This window comes from Protopterus annectens, chromosome 8.part0 (genome assembly GCF_019279795.1).
Source record: "Protopterus annectens isolate FY-2018-M chromosome 8.part0, PAN1.0, whole genome shotgun sequence".
Classification (NCBI taxonomy): Eukaryota; Metazoa; Chordata; order Ceratodontiformes; family Protopteridae; genus Protopterus; species Protopterus annectens.
In genome coordinates, this window is record NC_056741.1 from 1,629,949,091 (window position 1) to 1,629,968,986 (window position 19,896).

The 19,896-nt window shown below is 38.1% G+C and overlaps 1 protein-coding gene across 1 annotated transcript in view; it reads left to right on the top strand.

Annotated features, from left to right (window-relative positions):
• Positions 1-19,896, top strand: part of LOC122808521 — a 547,157-nt gene that overhangs the window by 226,108 nt on the left and 301,153 nt on the right. Inside the window, 1 exon segment of the mRNA XM_044079475.1 lies at positions 7,394-8,368. Within this exon segment, the coding sequence (XP_043935410.1) occupies positions 7,394-8,368 (975 nt within the window).

Consider the following 19,896-nt stretch of genomic DNA (forward strand, 5'->3'; position numbering starts at 1 on the left):
CAGCACCCACAAAGTGTGCCCAGCAATAACTCCTTCTGGAATTCAGAAGGCGTTACATGTATTGGTAACATATCTAAATAGGATTGTAGATTATTTTTTATTAGACTCTTGCTCCTACTACTGTTGGAACTGTCTGGGTATCTTTCTTCCACATTGCTCTCATTTCTGCCTACAAATCCTGATATTTTAAGACTGGGTGTCTCTCTGTACACAAAAAACAGTAGTCATTAGAAGTGGTGATTTCAATGATCAATGCTACTTTTGTCTTCTTTTCATAGACCACTATATCTGTTTTTCTAGCATCTATCTTTTGAAGTGTTGGTAATGGGTGATCCCATGTGATGCAGACTTCATCCCTTTCTGTGATGCTTTGTGGCTCATGTTTCCAGTATTTTTCAGCCACTTCAGTACCATAATGTTGGCACAATCCCCAGTGCAACAGTCTTGCTACATTATTATGCGTTTCAGTATGCAGTCCTTCTGCCATTAGTAAGTCACAACCAGCGAGGTGTGCGACTGTTTCCTATTCTGTTTTACAAAACTTACATTTGCCTGTTTCTCCCACATGTTCAATGAACTTTGTAAACCAGCATGTACATAGCCCACTATCTTGGGCTGCCAATATTAGCCTTTCATCTCTTGGTTTGAATTTGCCTCTCCTTAACCATTCCTGCATTCGATCCTGATCAATATGAGCTTCTTCCAGGAGTTTTCTATACTTGCACTATATTTATGCATTTTCCACATTTCTTGCCTTCTCATCTGGCCCTTCACCTTATATTCTTTCTTTCTTTCTTTCTTTCTTTCTTTCTTTCTTTCTTTCTTTCTTTCTTTCTTTCTTTCTTTCTTTCTTTTTTGTTTTTGGCACATTCAGTTCCTGCCTAATTTTTATCTACTTCTGGTTTGATTTCCATTCCTGCTTGACACCAATGTGCTTCTGCTAGATTAAGTAGAGAAGTCTTCTTAGATTTATTCTCCTCATGTTTCAAAACTTTCACTACGTTTGGGACTTGTGAGGTCAGCAGATGTGTGTATAGTCCCACGACTGCAGATCTATATATGTAATCGATTTCAAGGAGGCCCATCCCTCCTTCGGAACAGGGGGTGTATAATCTTGGTATGTACTGATTTTAAATCATTTGGTGAGCATGAAGCATCCTTCTTGTTTTCCTATCTAATCTATCTAACACATTTTGGGGCCAGTCAATCACTCCAAAATTGTAAGTTAGGACAAGAAGAACAAATTGATTTATAGCTTGGATTTTGTTCCTAGATGTCAACACTGTTTTCAAGATTAATTTAAGTCTTCAAAAGTATTCCTTACTAAGTTTTATTGGCATTTGTCATGTTTTATTGTTAATCCTTCATCAATTCCCAAATATTTATACACTTCCTCTTGCTCATGTTCCTTTATATCACATTCTTGTCCCAAACTGATGTTTTCCTGGTGCTATAGTTTTCCTGCTTTAAGCTTTTGCACATTTATCAAGACCAAATGACATTCTTATATCATCTGAAAAAGTTTTGACAACTTGCAGTTGTGTTTTCAATTCCTTATCTGATGAGCTCTACAGGTTTAAATCATTGACAAAGTGAAGATGAGACGTCTTTATACTTTGTTGTTTTCTAGGAACCAAATTGTAGCCATGGCCTAAGCTGTTAAATAGACAGCTTAATGGGTTAAGGGCAAGACAGAATAACAGCAGTGACAAAGAATCACTCTGGAATATCCCCCTTTGAATTTATAACCCAGGAATAATAATTTGTACTTTATCATCACTTAATTGCAAAGTGGTCTGCCACTGTTTCATGGTCACTGTAATGTAGTCGATCAGTGTAGGGTGTATCTTATACATTTTTAAGCACTCTTTTATCCATGAATGTGGGATACTATCAAATGCTTTTTTATAGCCAATCCATGCCATACTTAGATTCTTCCCCTTTTTGCAGTTCTCCACTATGACTTTATTTAACAACAAATGATCCTTTGTTCCATATGACTTTATTTTATTGCCCTTTTGTTCTACTGCCATAATTGAGTTTCCTTCTAAATGATGATACATTCTGACAGCAACAATTCCAGTATATAGTTTATACATCGCCAGAAGGGAAGTTACTGGTCTATAGTTTTTAGGGTAACTTGCAGGTTCACTCAAGTAGGAGCATTGCTTTTCCTGTTGTTAGCCAGGTAGGTGTCTGTTTGGGGGGGGGGGGTGCATATAAATAGTTCTTACTCATGGCTAAATCTTCATGCAGAGACTAATACTTTTAACCAGAAATTGGGTATTGCATCTGGGCCTGGGATTTTCCATTTGGAGGCTTTTCTTAACTTTGTTTCAATCTCTCTGGCCGTTACTTTATCCCATTTCATATTGTGCACCTTTAAGCTTCTTATTTTTTCTTTTACTTCTTCTATCCATTTAGCATCTTTGTTATGTTCCACAGTATCTTCATAAATACTTCTCCAAAATGTATCTATTTCTTCTTTTTTTTTGGTGGTCTTTCAATTCCTTTTCCCTTGTTTCCCAACTCTCTATAAAACTTTTTTGGGTCATCAGTAAATTGCTTATTTTGTACTTTTCCTTTATATTTATTTTCATATCTTCTAAGTTTTTCCGCCTGTGCTGAAATTTTTAGTTTATTTGCAATAGTGCATGACAGATCCTAGTCTGTTCTAATATTGTGCATTGTTTTTATCACATCTGTCTTTCTTAGTATTTTTGTTGATCTATTCCCTCTACTATAGTCTTCTAACAGTGACACTTCTTGTCTTAATTGCTTTATAATTTTCTCTATTCAATATTTACATGATGGTATTCAATTTCTCCCCTTCCTTTCCCTCACTACCCTGAGTTCTTGTGGTAAAACTTTATCAGTTACTTATTTACCCGCACAGTAATATATCCTGTTTACTTCTGTTATATCACTTGGATCTCTGTGGACAGTCCTAATTACTGTGTTTTAACAAACGTCTGACTTTTTTTATTTTATTGACCTTCTTCAGTCTGTTTCCTTCATTGATCTTAATATGTCTGTCTATCTCTATTAAATCAAGTAACTCTTCTCTTAGCTTGTTTTCTTCTAAACTGAGGGCACAATTTTTATTTTACATTTTTTGCAGGCATTCTATTGAAAGTTCCTGTGACACATTCTCTTCAGTTTCATCCTGTGCCATCCATTGCTCTGTCATATGAGAACTTACTGACCTATCACTTCTCAACATTTATTGCATCCCTTGCTATCCAGTTTCAAGTGAATATTTATACTGGTTTCCTGTGGAAGGCTCCAAAATATCTTCATATGGCACCTGACCAATTGCTTCCCATTCATCTGGTTTCCCCTTAATCTGGATATCCATTGCTTCTGCCTTTTTTAATTTCTCCAAGTCTTTTGGGTTTCTAATACCATGATGGGAATGGATCCCATTCCTAAGTCAAAGTACGATTAAAGTTCATGAAATTAGTATTGTTTCACTCTTTGACGTTAGCCAAAAGTGCTCTTCGGAGCACCCGCAATGTGTCCAGTAATGACTCCTTCTGCAATTCATACAGTGTTACATGAACTGGTAACATATCTAAATATGATTGTAAATTCTTTTTTATAAGACCAGTTGCTCCTCCTACTACTACTGGAACTGTCTGGGTATCTTTCTTCCACATGGCTCTCATTTCTGCCTGCAGATCCAGGTATTTTATGACTTTGTGCCTCTCTGTATGCAAGACACTGTAGTCACTGGGTGTGGTGATTTCAATGATCAATGCTACTTTTGCCTTCTTTTCTTGGACCACTATATCTGGTTTTCTAGCATCTATCTTTTGAATTGTTGGTAATGAGTGATCCCATGTGATATAAACATCATTATTTTCTATGATTCTCTGTGGCTCATGTTTCCAGTGTTTTTCAGCCACTTCAATATCATAATATTTGCACAATCTCCAGTGTAACTGTCTTACCACCTTATTATGCCTTTCAGTATACAGTCCCTCTGCCGTTTTTAATTTCTTCAAGTTTTATGAGCTTCTAATACCATGACGGAATGGACCACATTCCTAAGTCAAAGTACGATTAAAGTTCATGAAATTAGTATTGTTTCACACTTTGATGTTAGCCAAAAGTGCTCTTCGCAGCATCCGCAATGTTCCCAGTAATGACTCCTTCTGCAATTCGTAAGGTGTTACATGAACTGGTAACCTATCTAAATACGATTGTAAATTCTTTTTTATAAGATCAGTTGCTCCTACTACTACTGGAACTGTCTGGGTATCTTTCTTCCACATGGCTCTCATTTCTGCCTGCAGATCGAGGTATTTTATGACTTGGTGTCTCTCTGTACGCAAGATACTGTAGACACTAGGTGTGGCAATTTCAATGATCAATGCTACTTTTGCCTTCTTTTCTTGGACCACTATATCTGGTTTTCTAGCATCTATCTTTTGAATTGTTGGTAATGAGTGATCCCATGTGATATAAACATCATTATTTTCTATGATTCTCTGTAGCTCATGTTTCCAGTGTTTTTCAGCCACTTCAATATCATAATATTTGCACAATCTCCAGTGTAACTGTCTTACCACCTTATTATGCCTTTCAGTATACAGTCCCTCTGCCGTTTTTAATTTCTTCAAGTTTTATGAGCTTCTAATACCATGACGGGAATGGACCACATTCCTAAGTCAAAGTACGATTAAAGTTCATGAAATTAGTATTGTTTCACACTTTGATGTTAGCCAAAAGTGCTCTTCGCAGCATCCGCAATGTTCCCAGTAATGACTCCTTCTGCAATTCGTAAGGTGTTACATGAACTGGTAACCTATCTAAATACGATTGTAAATTCTTTTTTATAAGATCAGTTGCTCCTACTACTACTGGAACTGTCTGGGTATCTTTCTTCCACATGGCTCTCATTTCTGCCTGCAGATCGAGGTATTTTATGACTTGGTGTCTCTCTGTACGCAAGATACTGTAGACACTAGGTGTGGCAATTTCAATGATCAATGCTACTTTTGTCTTCTTTTCTTGGACCACTATATTCGGTTTTCTAGCATATATCTTTTGGACTGTTGATATTGGGTGATCCCATGTGATGTAAACTTCATCATTTTCTATAATTCTCTGTGGCTCATGTTTCCAGTGTTTTTCAGCCACTTCAATACCATAATGTTTGCACAATCTCCAGTGTACCAATCTCGCCATGTTATTATGCCTGTCAGTATACAGTCCCTCTGCCATTAGAGAGTCGCAACTAGCAATAATGTGTGTGACTGTTTCCAATTCGGTTCCACAAAACCTACATATGTCTGTTTCTCCCACATGTTCAATGGACTTAGTAAACCAGCATGTACGTAGCCCACTATCTTGGGCTGCCAATATTAATCTTTCATTTCTTGATGAAAATTCACCTCTCCTTAACCATTCCTGCATTCATTCTTGATCAACATGAGGCTCTTCCAGAAGTTTTCTATATTTGCAACTATATTTATGTTTTTTCCACATTTCTTGCCTTCTCACCTGGTCCTTCACCTTATATTCTTTCTTTTGTTTTTTTAGCACATTCAGTTGCTGCCTGGTTTTTATCCGCTTCTGGTTTGATTTCCATTCCTGCTTGACGTCAATATGCTTCTACTAAATTAAGCAGAGATATCATCTTAGATTTATTCTCCTCATGTTTCAAAACTTTCACCACATTTGGATCTTGTGATGTCAGTAGATATGTGTGGAGTCCCATGATTGCATATGTATACCTGTAAAATTTCAAGGAGGCCCATACCTCCTTCAGAACTGGGAATATATAATCTTGGTATCTACTGATTTTTATAAATCATTTGGTGAGCATGAAACATCCTTCTTGTTTTAATATCCAGTCTATCCAACACTTTTTGGGGCCAGTCAATCACTCCAAAACTATAAGTTAGGACAGGAAGAGCAATTGATTTATAGCTTGGATCTTGTTCCTATGTGTTAATGCTGTTTTCAGGCTTCATTTAAGTCTTCTAAAGTATTCCTTACTAAGCTTTATTCACATTTGTTCATGTTTTATTGCTGGTCCTTCATCAATTACCAAGTATTTATACACACCCCTCTTGCTCAAGTTCTTTTATATCACATTCTTGTCCCAAACTGATATTTTCCTGGTGCTGCAGTTTTCCTGCTTTAAAGGTTGCTTTTGCACATGACATGAATTGGTAACAATACCTAAACATGATTGTAAATTATTTTTTATAAGATCAGTTGCTCCTACTACTACTGGAACTGTCTGGGTATCTTTCTTCCACATGGCTCTAATTTCTGCCTGCAGAGCCAGATATTTTATGACTTTGTGTCTCTCTGTATGCAAGACACGGTAGTCACCGGGTGTGGCGATTTCAATGTTCAATGCTACTTTTGTCTTCTTTTCTTGGACCTCTATATCCGGTTTTCTAGCATCTATCTTTTGAACTGTTGGTATTGTGTGATCCCATGTGATATAAACTTCATAATTTTCTATGATTCTTTGTGGCTCATGTTTCCAGTGTTTTTCAGTCACCTCGATACCATATTTGCCCAATCTCCAAGTGTAACAGTCTTGCCACATTATTATGCCTTTCAGTATACAGTCCCTCTGCCTTTTTTGATTTCTCCAAGTCTTTTGGGTTTCTAATACCATGACGGGAATGGACCCCATTCCTACGTCAGAGTATGATTAAAATTCACAAAATTAGTATTACTTCACTCTTTGATGTTAGCCAAAAGTGCTCTTCGCAGTACCCGCAATGTGCCTAGCAATGACTCCTTCTGCAATTCATACGGTGTTACATGAATTTGTAAAAGACATGAGGTTAATAATAATAATAGGAATTTGTTTAGATTAATTTTGCTGAACTCATTTTTTCTGTCATTAGAGTGAGTAAGCAATGTATTTAGTAGTTTATATGCGCTTCCAAGTTTTAGTGTACATGTGGATGGATAATCTAATGTTTTGGTATTTACGTATGAATAGAAATACATTAAATATATATAAAAAGTTTGTCAACAAAATAATGTTTTAGTTAGGTAGCTGTAGTTATGCATCATAGTAGTAGATGGACTTTGTTTACATTGAAATTATTGAATGTAGATATACCGTAGCATGTTATTTTAAGAGAGGGAAGAGGAATTGTGTGATATATTTCTTGTTGATTGGTCGGGATAGACACATGATTTGAGTGTAACCTTTAAAACCTGTTTTTAAAAAAAATTTTAGTGGTATCTGAAGAAGTTTGTTTCCTGAGAAAATGGAAAAACGTTAAATAAAATCGTTTTATACATCATCCGTTGCAGAATTATATATTATCTGTTGCAGTTGAAGGTTCTGGCTGTCACCTGCTCGTTTTTTGTTTCATTTCTATTGTTTGTGTGGCCGTGGTGTTTCCCCTAGTTGTATTTGGCATCTGGCATGGTGAGAAGCCAGAGCCTGTTTTCACAAAATCAGAATTTAATCCCTTTGGGGATGGACAGTGCAGAGTTGCATAATATGTTGGACAATTTGTCTCTTAAACTACAATCATTGTCTACGCGTTTAGACCGACTAGACCAGTTTGAACACGAGTTTCATGAAATTGTTACCACATTCAACCTCCCTGCATCTGGCTCCACACCTGGCTCTAATCCTGGTAGCCAAAAGCCTCAGAATCTATGGAATTTGGAGCCTGTGGCGGGCAATGATATACAGCAACAAATAGGAGGAACGTGTAGTAGGACCAGTCCAAACAATGGTCCAGGAGTCACCAGCATGAGTCCATCTTTAATGAACACACTACCAAATGGTAATTTGCAAGGGTTTATCAGCAGTACAAATAGTTCGGCTAATGTGAGTACTTCACATACAGATCAGCTTGCGCAGTATCAGCAGAACAACTCGCAAGTAAGGCCGGATTCTGGAGTTAGCTCAGGGCTTATGGGCTGCCCTCCCTTGGTTAATTGGTTGGCGGGGGATTTCAATTTTTCGTGTGATGTGCAAGGTGAAACTAGAGGGGTACCGGCTGGAGGTAATGCTGTTTCCTTGAATACAAATTTGGTTAGTAGACTTAAAACATTAGACATTAAACTTGTTAAACTGAAAAAGTTACAAATAGAAATTTCATACTTTAGGGAATGCCTTCAACTAAAGGTGATTCCAAAAGGTCTCCGTCAGCATCAGTACCCTACAAGCTTGGAGGCAGATTCTTTATTTCATAAAGAACTGTTGGCCCTGTTTGATAAACAGAGCTTTGAGTTACTTGAGTGTATGATCAAACATTATGGCATTTGGGTTGAAAATTTGTCCAAAGATGTATTGGAATTGGATTTGAATATCAAAGCTGATGAAGAATTTTCACGATATAGATTTGAGTATAGTTGTTTATTTTCACAAGTATTGATGAATACATGTTGAAATTGAAAGCCAATAAAGTCAAAAAGTTGCAACATGACCGTTTGGCGTACAATCAAGTTATAGCCTACCCTTTACCTTCCACAGCACAAGTGTGGTAACAAGCTAGTTATGTTAACAACCAAACTAGCCATGTCAACAACCAGTCTAATGGAGGAGCCCCAAATAATGGTAATGGGACTAATAACAATAACAACAATTTTGGTAGGGTCGGCAACCTACAGTGAAGCTCTGCACTTAATGATTTGGATGGTGTCGATGGTCCTCTAGACACCAATACAGACCCAGTGGAGCTCTGTAGAAGTGAGAGACTACAAAATTCTGTGAGGGAGAACAATAATAACCTTTATAGGCACCAGAATTTTCAACAGGGCTATCCAGGTGGGACCAAACCAAAACAGAGGAATTTGGTCCAGAACTCAAAGAACAACCATAAATTCAACAAATGGAAGAGGTAATCACCAACAGTCCAGTCCCAGTGATCATCACCAATACAAGTGGTCACTTTAAAGTATACAATTATTCCCTAGTGAGCATTGGTTCAGATACTGTAGACTTTCTTGCTAAAGGGTATACTTTTGTTCCTTCAAACCACTTAAACTTGGTTAAAACAATCCTGGACATTAGATTGCTTACCCAAAAACTCAATTTCAACTTGATGATGGGTGAAACAACTCGAGATACAGTGTTTAATGGGTTTCAGATATCTAGTGTATATAACCCCCCAATTCACCCTTTACTTCAGATGTTTGAATATATTTGTGAATTGGATATTAAAACTTGCTTAATGAATGATTTAATAAGAAAACTAAGTATAATACCAGTAAATATGAATGGGAATGTTTTAAGTGTCTCAAATCCCAGGAAGTCCGGGTGTGTAAACCAGATAAAGGTGGTGGTCTGGTAGTTATGGATAATTTGGATTATGTGGACATGATGAAAAAGTGTTAGATAGTGAAGGCTATCAGTTAAGTTCACGTAGTGAAGTGAATGGAGCCTACCAATATATTAAAAGTATAATAAATGTTTTATTTATAGAAGGCAGGATAGACTCAGATATCTATAACTACATGACCTTACCTTATCCAAAAATCACAATCCTGTTCGGAGTCCCAAAAATCCATTAGAACCTGGAAAGCCCTCCAATGAGACCTTTGGTCGATGGTTGCAATTCAGCTACATATCCCTGTGCCAAATTTGTTGATTCAATCTTAAAACAGTATTTGACCATTGAAGAACAAGTGTGTAAAGATTCATGGTCATTTCTCAGTAAGATCAACAATTTACAGTACAATGGGGAATATAATTTTCTAACAAACGATGTCAAACATTTGTACACATGTATCCCTCATACTATAGGTATTGAGTGGATAGATTTCATGTTAAGGAAAAATAAAGCATCAGAGTTAGAAATTTCCCTGGTGTTGGAATTAGGACGTTATTTTGTCAAATTTTTATTTTATGTTCGACAATAATTTTTATTTACCAAAAGTGGGATTAGCCATGGGCTTCCCATGTGGAGCTAGTATAGCTAATTTAGTCATGGCATACTGGGAGACAGAGTTGGTGTTTAAGCATGAAGAAGTTAAAGATATGATGTTCTTTTACATGCATTACCTAGACGATATCTTTATATTATTGAAGGGTGACATCAATACAGGTAACTTTATTGTAGACCACTTTAATAACTCTACGCACTTTTTGCAATTCACATTTACATTTAGTTCAGAAGATATCAGTTACTTAGATATCCATCTGAAAAAGGATGGAGTACAGAATTGCTTCATGGCAAAAATCCACAGGAAAAGTACATACTCTAATGCATTTTTGCATTTTTCAAGTTGCCACCCCCACCACCAGAAGCGGTCAGTAGTTAAGGGCCAGCTGGTGAGGGCGGCAAGAATCATCAGGGATGATAAGGATTTTAAGGATGAATGTTCCACTTTGAAATGTATGTTCCTAAGTTGTGAATATCCATAATCATTGCTGGACGAGTTGATAGATGAGGTAATATTTAAAAGGAACAACAAGTTTTACCAGCCAATCTTATATGTAAGAAATAATGAGCCAGTAGAAGCTCTCCTATATAACCAAGAAAGTGTAGTTAGCCCTTGTGTGAATAGAGTAGATAGAGAGAGAAATTTCCATCTTAGTTTCATCACCACATTTAGTTTGGATAGCCACATGGTGGTTAAGATCCTAAAGAAGAATTGGACTTTATTTAGGAATAATCCAATGCTATTTAGCAAACTAGGTGAGTCCCCCAGAGTTATATTTAGGAGGGGAAAGAATCTGAAAAATTTGTTAGAACAACAGCATAGGCATAGGCCAAAAATTCCCGGTATGTTCAAATGTGAATGTTGCAACTTTTGTAGATTTATTAAAGTGGGCAACTCATTCAATATAAATGGCTCACAATATAAACTCAAGCAGACATTTAATTGCAACTCGAAGTGTGTGGTTTATTTAACTAAGTGTCAGTGCTGTTTGGCTTTTTATATTGGTAAAACAGAGCGTAGGCTTCAAGACTGTATTTGCGAACACTAATATGCCATCAGCAAAAATAAGACAGATGATGCCTTAGCAAAATACATATCAGTACATAAGGATCATAAATTTAAATATAAAGTGATCAATCAAATACCTTTGGATAGCAGGGGGGGCCCTGATACCATTATTATTGGAAGAGCTTCAGCTGTATTGGCAGATATTCCTTAATGCATATAATTGTCCAGGTATAAATGAATCATGTTCACTTAGTTGTATTTTGAAACTGAAGAACTTGAAAAGATGAAATTAAGTAGCTAAAAAGACATGAGGTTAATAATAATAGGAATTTGTTTAGATTAATTTTGTTGAACTCATTTTTTTTTGTCATTAGAGTGAGTAAGCGATGTATTTAGTAGTTTATATGCGCTTCCAAGTTTTAGTGTGCATGTAGATGGATAATCTAATGTTTTGGTATTTACGTATGAATAGAAATACGTTAAATATATATAAAAAATTTGTCAACAAAATGATGTTTTAGTTAGGTAGATGTAGTTATGCATCGTAGTAGTAGATGGACTTTGCATTGAAATTATTGAATGTAGATATACCGTAGCATGTTATTTTAAGAGAGGGAGGAGTAGATGTGTGATATATTTCTTGCTGATTAGTCGGGATAGACACATGATTTGAGTGTAACCTTTAAAACCTGTTTTTAAAGTTTTTTTTAATGGTATCTGAAGACGTTTGTTTCCTGAGCAAACGAAAAACGTTAAAATCATTTTATACATCATCCATTGCAGAATTAAATATTATCTGTTGCAGTTGAAGGTTCCAGCTGTCGCCTGCTTGTTTTTTTGTTTTGTTTCTATCGTTTGTGTGAGCTTGGTGTTTCCCTAGATGAATTTGGAATATATCTAAATATGATTGTAAATTCTTTTTTATAAGACCAGTTGCTCCTACTACTATTGGAACTGTCTGGGTATCTTTCTTCCACATGACTCTCATTTCTGCTTGCAGATCAAGGTATTCTATGACTTTGTGTCTCTCTGTACGCAAGACACTATAGTCACTAGGTGTGGCAATTTCAATGACTAATGCTACTTTTGTCTTCTTTTCTTGGATCACTATGTCCAGTTTTCTAGCATCTATCTTTTGGACTGTTGTTATTGGGTGATCCCATGTGATGTAAACATCATCATTTTCTATGACTCTCTGTGGCTCATGTTTCCAATGTTTTTCAGCCACTTCGATACTATAATATTTGCACTACCATAATGTTGTCCCTCTGCCACTGTGGGTATTGTGATATATCACCAAGTAATTCCTATTTACAAAATTCTTGTCAGACATGGTGCATTTAAATGACTTCTGCCTTTTTTTAATTTCACTATTGTATGAGTTGCTGTAGTTTTAGGTGGGATTGTCTGCACATATGGCATCAAAGAAGCTACATTATTTAACTGTTAATACTGTTGGCATGTAGATTCACATCAGTGTGACTTGTTCACAAGTTGCTTTATGAATGATTAAAAGAGAGATGAAAACCAGGAGGCATACCATGTATTTCAGGAACCACTGTGCTAATAATATAGTGAGTGTTCACACCTTTAGTGCTTGTTATTAAGTGCTGTATCCATATACTTGCTGCATGTACAGCTAATATATATTTTATCTACACCTTTGCTTTGACATTATTGGCTACCATTGCTGCTGGGCTCACATAGAAACAAGATGAAAGCAGCCTAACATCCACCAATATAACCAGAACATGATATAGCACAGGATATTTTGTATTTATTTATTTACTTCTTTGAACTAACTTGCTCACTCATGTTAGAACAAAACAAGTGATTACTCAATTCTGCAGTGCACTGTCTTGTAGAGTTGCTCCATTCTACAGGGAGCTGCTTCTGATATTTGGGTTGCAGGGGTACCCCCCACACCAAAAATACTTATTTTGAGCTGTCCCATTAATATGGCTATACAAGGCAACTTCCAGAGATTGTGGTTTGCTCATCATTATTGATAAGGTTAATGCCAAGCATGCTGTTATTTTTGGAGGAGTCACAAAATGTTTTGCTATGACAAAAGTTTATGTTGATGAAACAGTCTGAAAAGGAGACATGGTTATTTTTTGAAGTATGCTATGGGTTGTTAATAAAGACACAGATACTCTTCAGATATGTGTCATGTGATGATGATAACCTTTTACATGCACCTGAGCTACCATTAACTGAGGCAGATGGGACCTCTTTTTAATGTGTTATTCAATAATGACACCTCAGGAGTGTAGCATCCCCCATGCTGCACTATAAAAACTGGATACTAGTTCAGCTCCTGGTGTAGAGCTAGAACTCACAGCCTTTTGAACTTCCATGAATCAATATTTGTGTGCCCAGTCTGCCAAGCCATTGACAGTACAATTACAGGTGATGCAAATATAATGGTCAGGTGTCCCTGAAGGAGCATTTGGAAAGTATGGTCAATCATTTTCATGATTTGCCTGGTTGGTGGGCCTGCAGCCCAGGGAAATAATCACAGCACACATCTTGCAGGCTGCAGATTAGATTGCACGTATCAAGAAAGTGCTTAATTCAAAGAAGGTTTTATTTAGGCACCATGCACATCACAGCAGGTCTCTGCAATGCTTGCTGAGTGTTGTTAGTTGAGGGGGACCAGAATAACTCTACGGAAATGTAGAGCATCACTTAAGACAATATAAAGGTGATTCTGAGGTTGCTGGGTGACTTAATGTGGTACTGACCACAATGAGGAAGAAGTCAGTAAGATAGGCTCACTTAAAAGGTTTGTAAACCTTGCCTGTTACTCCTATATATCATATACTTGTACCTCCCCCCGCTTGCTGACATTACTGTTTTCATGTCCTCTGGTATACTTTCCCTGCAGGTGCCCCATACTATACATTCCACCTCATAGTATAATTTCCTTGGATTATTTTATCAAACAAATAAAACTGCAATAAATTGCAAAATGGTGCTGTCCATCACCTTCATCTCTGCTCTCTCACTGTCCAGGTCTGCATGTGTAATCCAGATGCTTGATTTTTATTGCAATATTTCCATCTTGTTGTGAGTTTTGTGCCCTTTGAGGTTATCACTGGTTTTGTACATATCATCTTCTATCCCCAGTCTTGCTTTTTCTCTGCATCTTATAGTTCTAACCTGCTTTTTGTGTTCTGTAGCTACTAGTGTATTCGGACACAGTCTCTATATGCATATGTTGTTCTTCAAAAAACAACTAATCCTGTGAACTGCACTACTGCTGTTGGGTTGTGGTGTACAGTAAGGTGTTACTTTTTGTAACAGCAGAACACCCTGCTTACCCTTTTTTGGCACATTTCTGCAATTTTCACTGCATCTTATAGTTCTAACCTGCTTTTTGTGTTCTGTAGCTACTAGTGTATTCGGACACAGTCTCTATATGCATATGTTGCTCTTTAAAAAACAACTAATCCTGTGAACTGCACTACTGCTGTTGGGTTGTGGTGTACAGTAAGGTGTTACTTTTTGTAACAGCAGAACACCCTGCTTACCCTTTCTTGGCATATTTCTGCAAACATTACCTTTTATACATGGCTTCATATAGAGGATACTCCTTGTAGGTTCTATGAACTGCATGGTTTATAGTACTATGTCCATATCAGACTCTATGTGAATGTTATATTGGTGTATCTAGGACATCACATAGTAGAGTCTGTCCTTTTGTGATTTATACAACCCTGTACAGTAACCTGAGCTGTGATGTTAAAGTATATATCTTTTATGTCACCTCATGTGCCTTTTTTCATACATGTTTGTGGCATTGTATATAAAGCTTTATGCTCTGTCAATGCCAGCTGTGTTTTGTATGTCTGGATATGTGCCTGCTGTCCTTTGACTAGCTGGGCTTTAGAATTCTGCATGGCATACAGTGCTTGTAGCATACTGTGGCAATACCCAACATGTCTACGCTCTTGGTATTCTGTGCAAAATACATCTAATCTAATTCCTTTCAGCATCTTCATTTGGGTTGCCTTGTACTATGTTTTCTTCCCTTGTATAAAATTTGTAGAATGTAAGTTATTTTGTTTGTTGAGATTACTGGGAAGCTTGAGCCTCTCGAAGCAAACAACAGATGGAAGGTAAAGAACAACCAGTTCAGGATATTATCATCAGTCTCAGTCCATCACAGGATGTGCGCGCACACACACACACACACACACACACACACACACACACACACACACACACACACACACACACACGCACACACGCACATGCACACATACGATCTCACACACACATGCACATACACACACACACACACAGGCATATACACATGCACATGCAGGCAAGCCCACGCAGGCACACAGGCACACACAAACCCATCCACACACTTAGGAAAATTTAAAGGATCACCACCTACTGGAAAGTCTTGCAGATGTAGAAGGAGATGAGAAACCCTGACAAAGGTTCATACAGATACCTCAAGGTATACAATGCATCCCAGCTGGGAAATGAACCAGAGAATAGAGGATTCTCAGACAACTATACTGACTAGTGCAATACAATGTCACACTTAAAATCTATATGTATTATATAATGTGCTTAAAGTGTGCTGGTTGTGAAAACAAACCCCAGAATTCAGCAAACGTCCATGCAAGAATAGCTTATTCTTGTACAGATGGGAACATGCTGCCATGCAATTTCATGAAGGTGCGCTGACGCCATTCTGTGCACAAGTGCAGGAGATGTGTCTGAGAGCAGTGCTGTCACTATACACATGCCCCCTGCACTCCATAATTGCAGTATGACAATATAAAGATAGCAAGAGTGTCCGTGGACACCATTACTTCTCAACCGGACAAGAATTCTGGACAAAGCCATAGTAAACAAGGGACAAATGTGAGATATTGCTCTCACAAACATATAAAGTCAATAGAATGGCAGGCTTCACACTAGCATGAAGTCCACAAAGGGTATGAAGTGTAAATCTCAAATGTCTGTCTTTATTACCTAACTGCAGTCTTTAATGCTTTGCCACTAATCTGCCAGAAAGCCACAAGTGTATGAAAAATAGAACAAAAATATAAGGCAAAAATCTGGCCATTCTGTGAAAATCTGTACAGTTGAGAGGTATGGCAGACACTGTTAGTGTTGGTGGAGCATACCTCTCAAATGCAAAGCCTGTCATGTCATCACCATTTGAAAAGCATAGCCCCCCCCACAGATAATGTATAGAAAATAAAACACAACAGTTTAATTTTTTTTTTCAGTCCACAATAAAGTTTAAGCGTAGCTGAGTGGGTGTGAGCATCACGCAGCTCTGCTCAGCCTATCTTACACATCACAAAGAGCTAAGTATGAATATACTGAAATCAATAACAATGTCGGAAAAGTGAAGTGGTTAGAGTGTTTCCTTGGCAAGTAGTTGTTCCTGGTTCGATCCCCACAGAAGCCAATTTGCATTTTACATGTGAAAGCAGTACATTTGTATATATATTTTTAATAATTAGGTAAGTAAATAATATATATTTGTAAACCAGAGTAGTGTAGTAGATCTAGATGTGAGGTGCCAGTGTAATATAGTTATGAAACCCCAATACAAACACAAGTGCCCCATAAAGTATAGTCACACAAGAATAAATGTAATGAAATTACATAGGGGATTTCAGGGAAGGTAAACAAAATTATAATATGTCAGGAATGATGAATCAATCCCATACAGCCGATAGTCTATAAAATAAAACATAAGCAATGCTAAGCATTGCACAGCTATGCTTACCGGGTGTAAGCATTGCTTAAATATAAATGCTAAGCAATGAGTAGCCCAGCTAAGTGGATTTGCCCATTGGTAAGCAGTGCTGAACCTGCCCCTTTAAGCACTGCCAACCTTAGCTAAGCAGGTTTGCACATAGCTTAGCTTAGCTCAGCATATTCAAAGCTGTCTAATCATGGCAAAGGGTGGGAAATTGGCCATATTTAAACCTTGTAGGTAGGAATACAGCTCATAACTGGTTGTAGCTCCCCACAGTAGGCAGTATGGCAGGTGTTGGTGAAGGCATACACTTTCAGGCACAGCACTGGGGTATACAGGAGTCCAAGGTCATAGCAGGAGTCCTTGTTAAAAATCATGACTTGAGACTGCTGCAGGACCAGTATCAGGGCTCCCAATACAAAGCAGAGGCCTGGGAAAGTCTTGCCCATGATCTCACCAGTTCCACTGGCATCCCTCGGACTGGTGAGGTGGTCCAGCACCACTATGCTGACTTGAAGCAGAGGAAGAGGGAGCTCTTGGACCAGTGGGTCCAAGAAGCAAGGCAGAGAGGTGATGTCCCTGGCATGTGTAAGTATTCATATCAAAAACTGTTTACCAAAGTCCAGCCTGTGTATGTGATGGATAGGTATGCATAAATGTTTCTCTATCTTCTTTACAGCTCCAGCTGAGCAGGCTGCAAACCAGGAAGACCATGCCAGCAGGATGCAAAGGCTGCATCGCGAGACTGGTGAGTAACAATCTAGCTTGTAATATTTATACCAAATAAATATAAAGTAGTAGAATGTCACCTAGCATTATTAAAAATGGGTATGGTTTGTACTGAATAAACCAGACAATATTACAGTAATAGTGTCATATAGGTTATATATAAATAAAACTGTAACTGCCTGTCAATAAAATTCAAAACCCTGGACTGCTTGCGTATGGCATGAATTGAAATGTGTACAGGTTATGCATAGCAACTATAGCTCTGAAAGCATTAAACAATCAGGTCTCATCTGACAAAGTTATTGCCTCTGTAAGACATGAGATTAACTGATATGAAATGTTTCATGCACCAAGATCTGATATCTGAATAGTAATGTTGTGTTAACCACTGTTTTCCACACTGTGTCAAATGGTATGTATATGAGTATATGTATAAGAATGTTGTAAATTGTGCAACAAAGATAAAATGAGACAGAAATCATTCAAGGAATAGATAGCAGTTTCTCAATAGCTCCTTCTGATGAAAAAAAAAAAACTTGCTATATCTTTAGCAAAAACAGCCACGTTTGGAATCCCCAGAGTGGTAGTAAGCTGTATGCATAATTTCAACTAGGATTTTGTGAATATGTGTAGAAGCATTCAGGTAGTGTCAGCATAAATTCCCTCCACAGGTCTTCCAGGTAAGAGAAGGTATAAAGTAGCTATAAGAAGGCTGTAGTTATACTGTGTCCAACACCCACAGTCCAACACCAAGGCCACACATGACAGTAAGATAAGTACTTACGCCAAGTGGTCGCCCTCAAGAAATGTTCAAAAGTGTCATGCTGTCACAGCTACCGGTCCCTGCTACCAACAACCAGGGTGACCGATAGAAATCAAGGCAGAGTATGTCAACAGCACACACACACATACACACACACACACACACACACACACACACACACACACACACACACACACACACACACACACACACACACACACACTGTATGAGTGCACATATGTAACTCTGACTATGTGAATATGGGTAGAAACAGTCAGATAGTGTTAACAAACATTCCCTCTACAGGTCTTCCAGGTAAGAGAAGGTATAAAGTAGCTATAAGAAGGCTGAAGTTATACTGTGTCCAACACCCATGGTCCAACCCCAGGGCTGCAAATGACAGCAAGATAAGTACATACACCAAGTGGTCTCCCCCAAGAAATATTCAAAAGTGTCATGTTGTCACAGGTACCGGTCCCTGCTACCAACAACCAGGGTGACCGATAGAAATCAAGACAGAACACACACACACACACACACACACACACACACACACACACACACACACACACACACACACACACACACACATGCACGCATGCATGCACACACACACACACACACACACACACACACACACACACACACACACACACACACACACACACACACACACACACACACAAACACACACACACACACTATGAGTGCACATATGTAACCTTAACTATGTGAATGTGGGTAGAAACAGTCAGGTAGTATTAACAAACATTCCCTCCACAGGTCTTCCAGCTATAAGAAGGCTGTGACTATACACTATGTACAAACATACCACTGCCCAACCCAATGCCATAGGTTGTTGTAATAATACCTGTAGCATAATGATTAGAGCAATGATCATTAAAGCTGTGACCACTGCAAGAATCTACATTTGTTAATTGACATCTCTCTCCCTCTCCCACCTTATCTTCACCAATAATCTAAACACATAAATGAATGGGTATGTTTTCCACCACACCTACTGTTGGGACATGTGTCCTATTGCACAAGAAACACCTTCCAACCAACGAAAATTTCACTTCACAAGAAACACCATTACACGTTTAATAAAAAGTTAAAAAGTTAATATCATCTCTGTCAGTGTTTTTCCTCATGGTTATGGTTTCGATGGTGTTACATGTGTCCCATTGTTCTACAAATCTTGAAATGTATTCCAATTAATGTTCCCTGTTCAAATACTATCATTGGTGGCCTTTTGCTATCAATGTAACCTACATGTCGGTGTAATGCCCACTGTAGTTCCATATATGCATGTGTTCTGTTTGCTATGCAACTGTTCCAAATCTGTTGTTTTGGGTTAATGGGAATACTCAAGCATGCTGTTATAACTAATCCTGGAATGCATTTACCATTACTAACCAACATATGTTCTAAAACTGCAACACCATAGCATGTCTGAGAAGGTCGATCCCAGCGGATCCACCTCTCCTACCTCATCTGGCCCCAGCACCAGGCCCCGGCATGTCTTGGACCCACCCAGGACCTTCTCATCTGCTGGTCCTGCAACATCTTCAGGTGGAACCACCCCAGGGAATGTGGCTCATCCCCCCCTGGGTGAAAGCGCGGACAATATCCTGTCACCCAAGCCAGGTCAGGTGTCTGGTGAGTAGCAAGCTCCCCAAGGAATTGGGAGATCTGCTATGCCAGCTTGAGGGCTGTGTGGTGCAATTAGGGGGTCAGACTGCCCCTCCTGCTCAGCCCCCAGCACAGC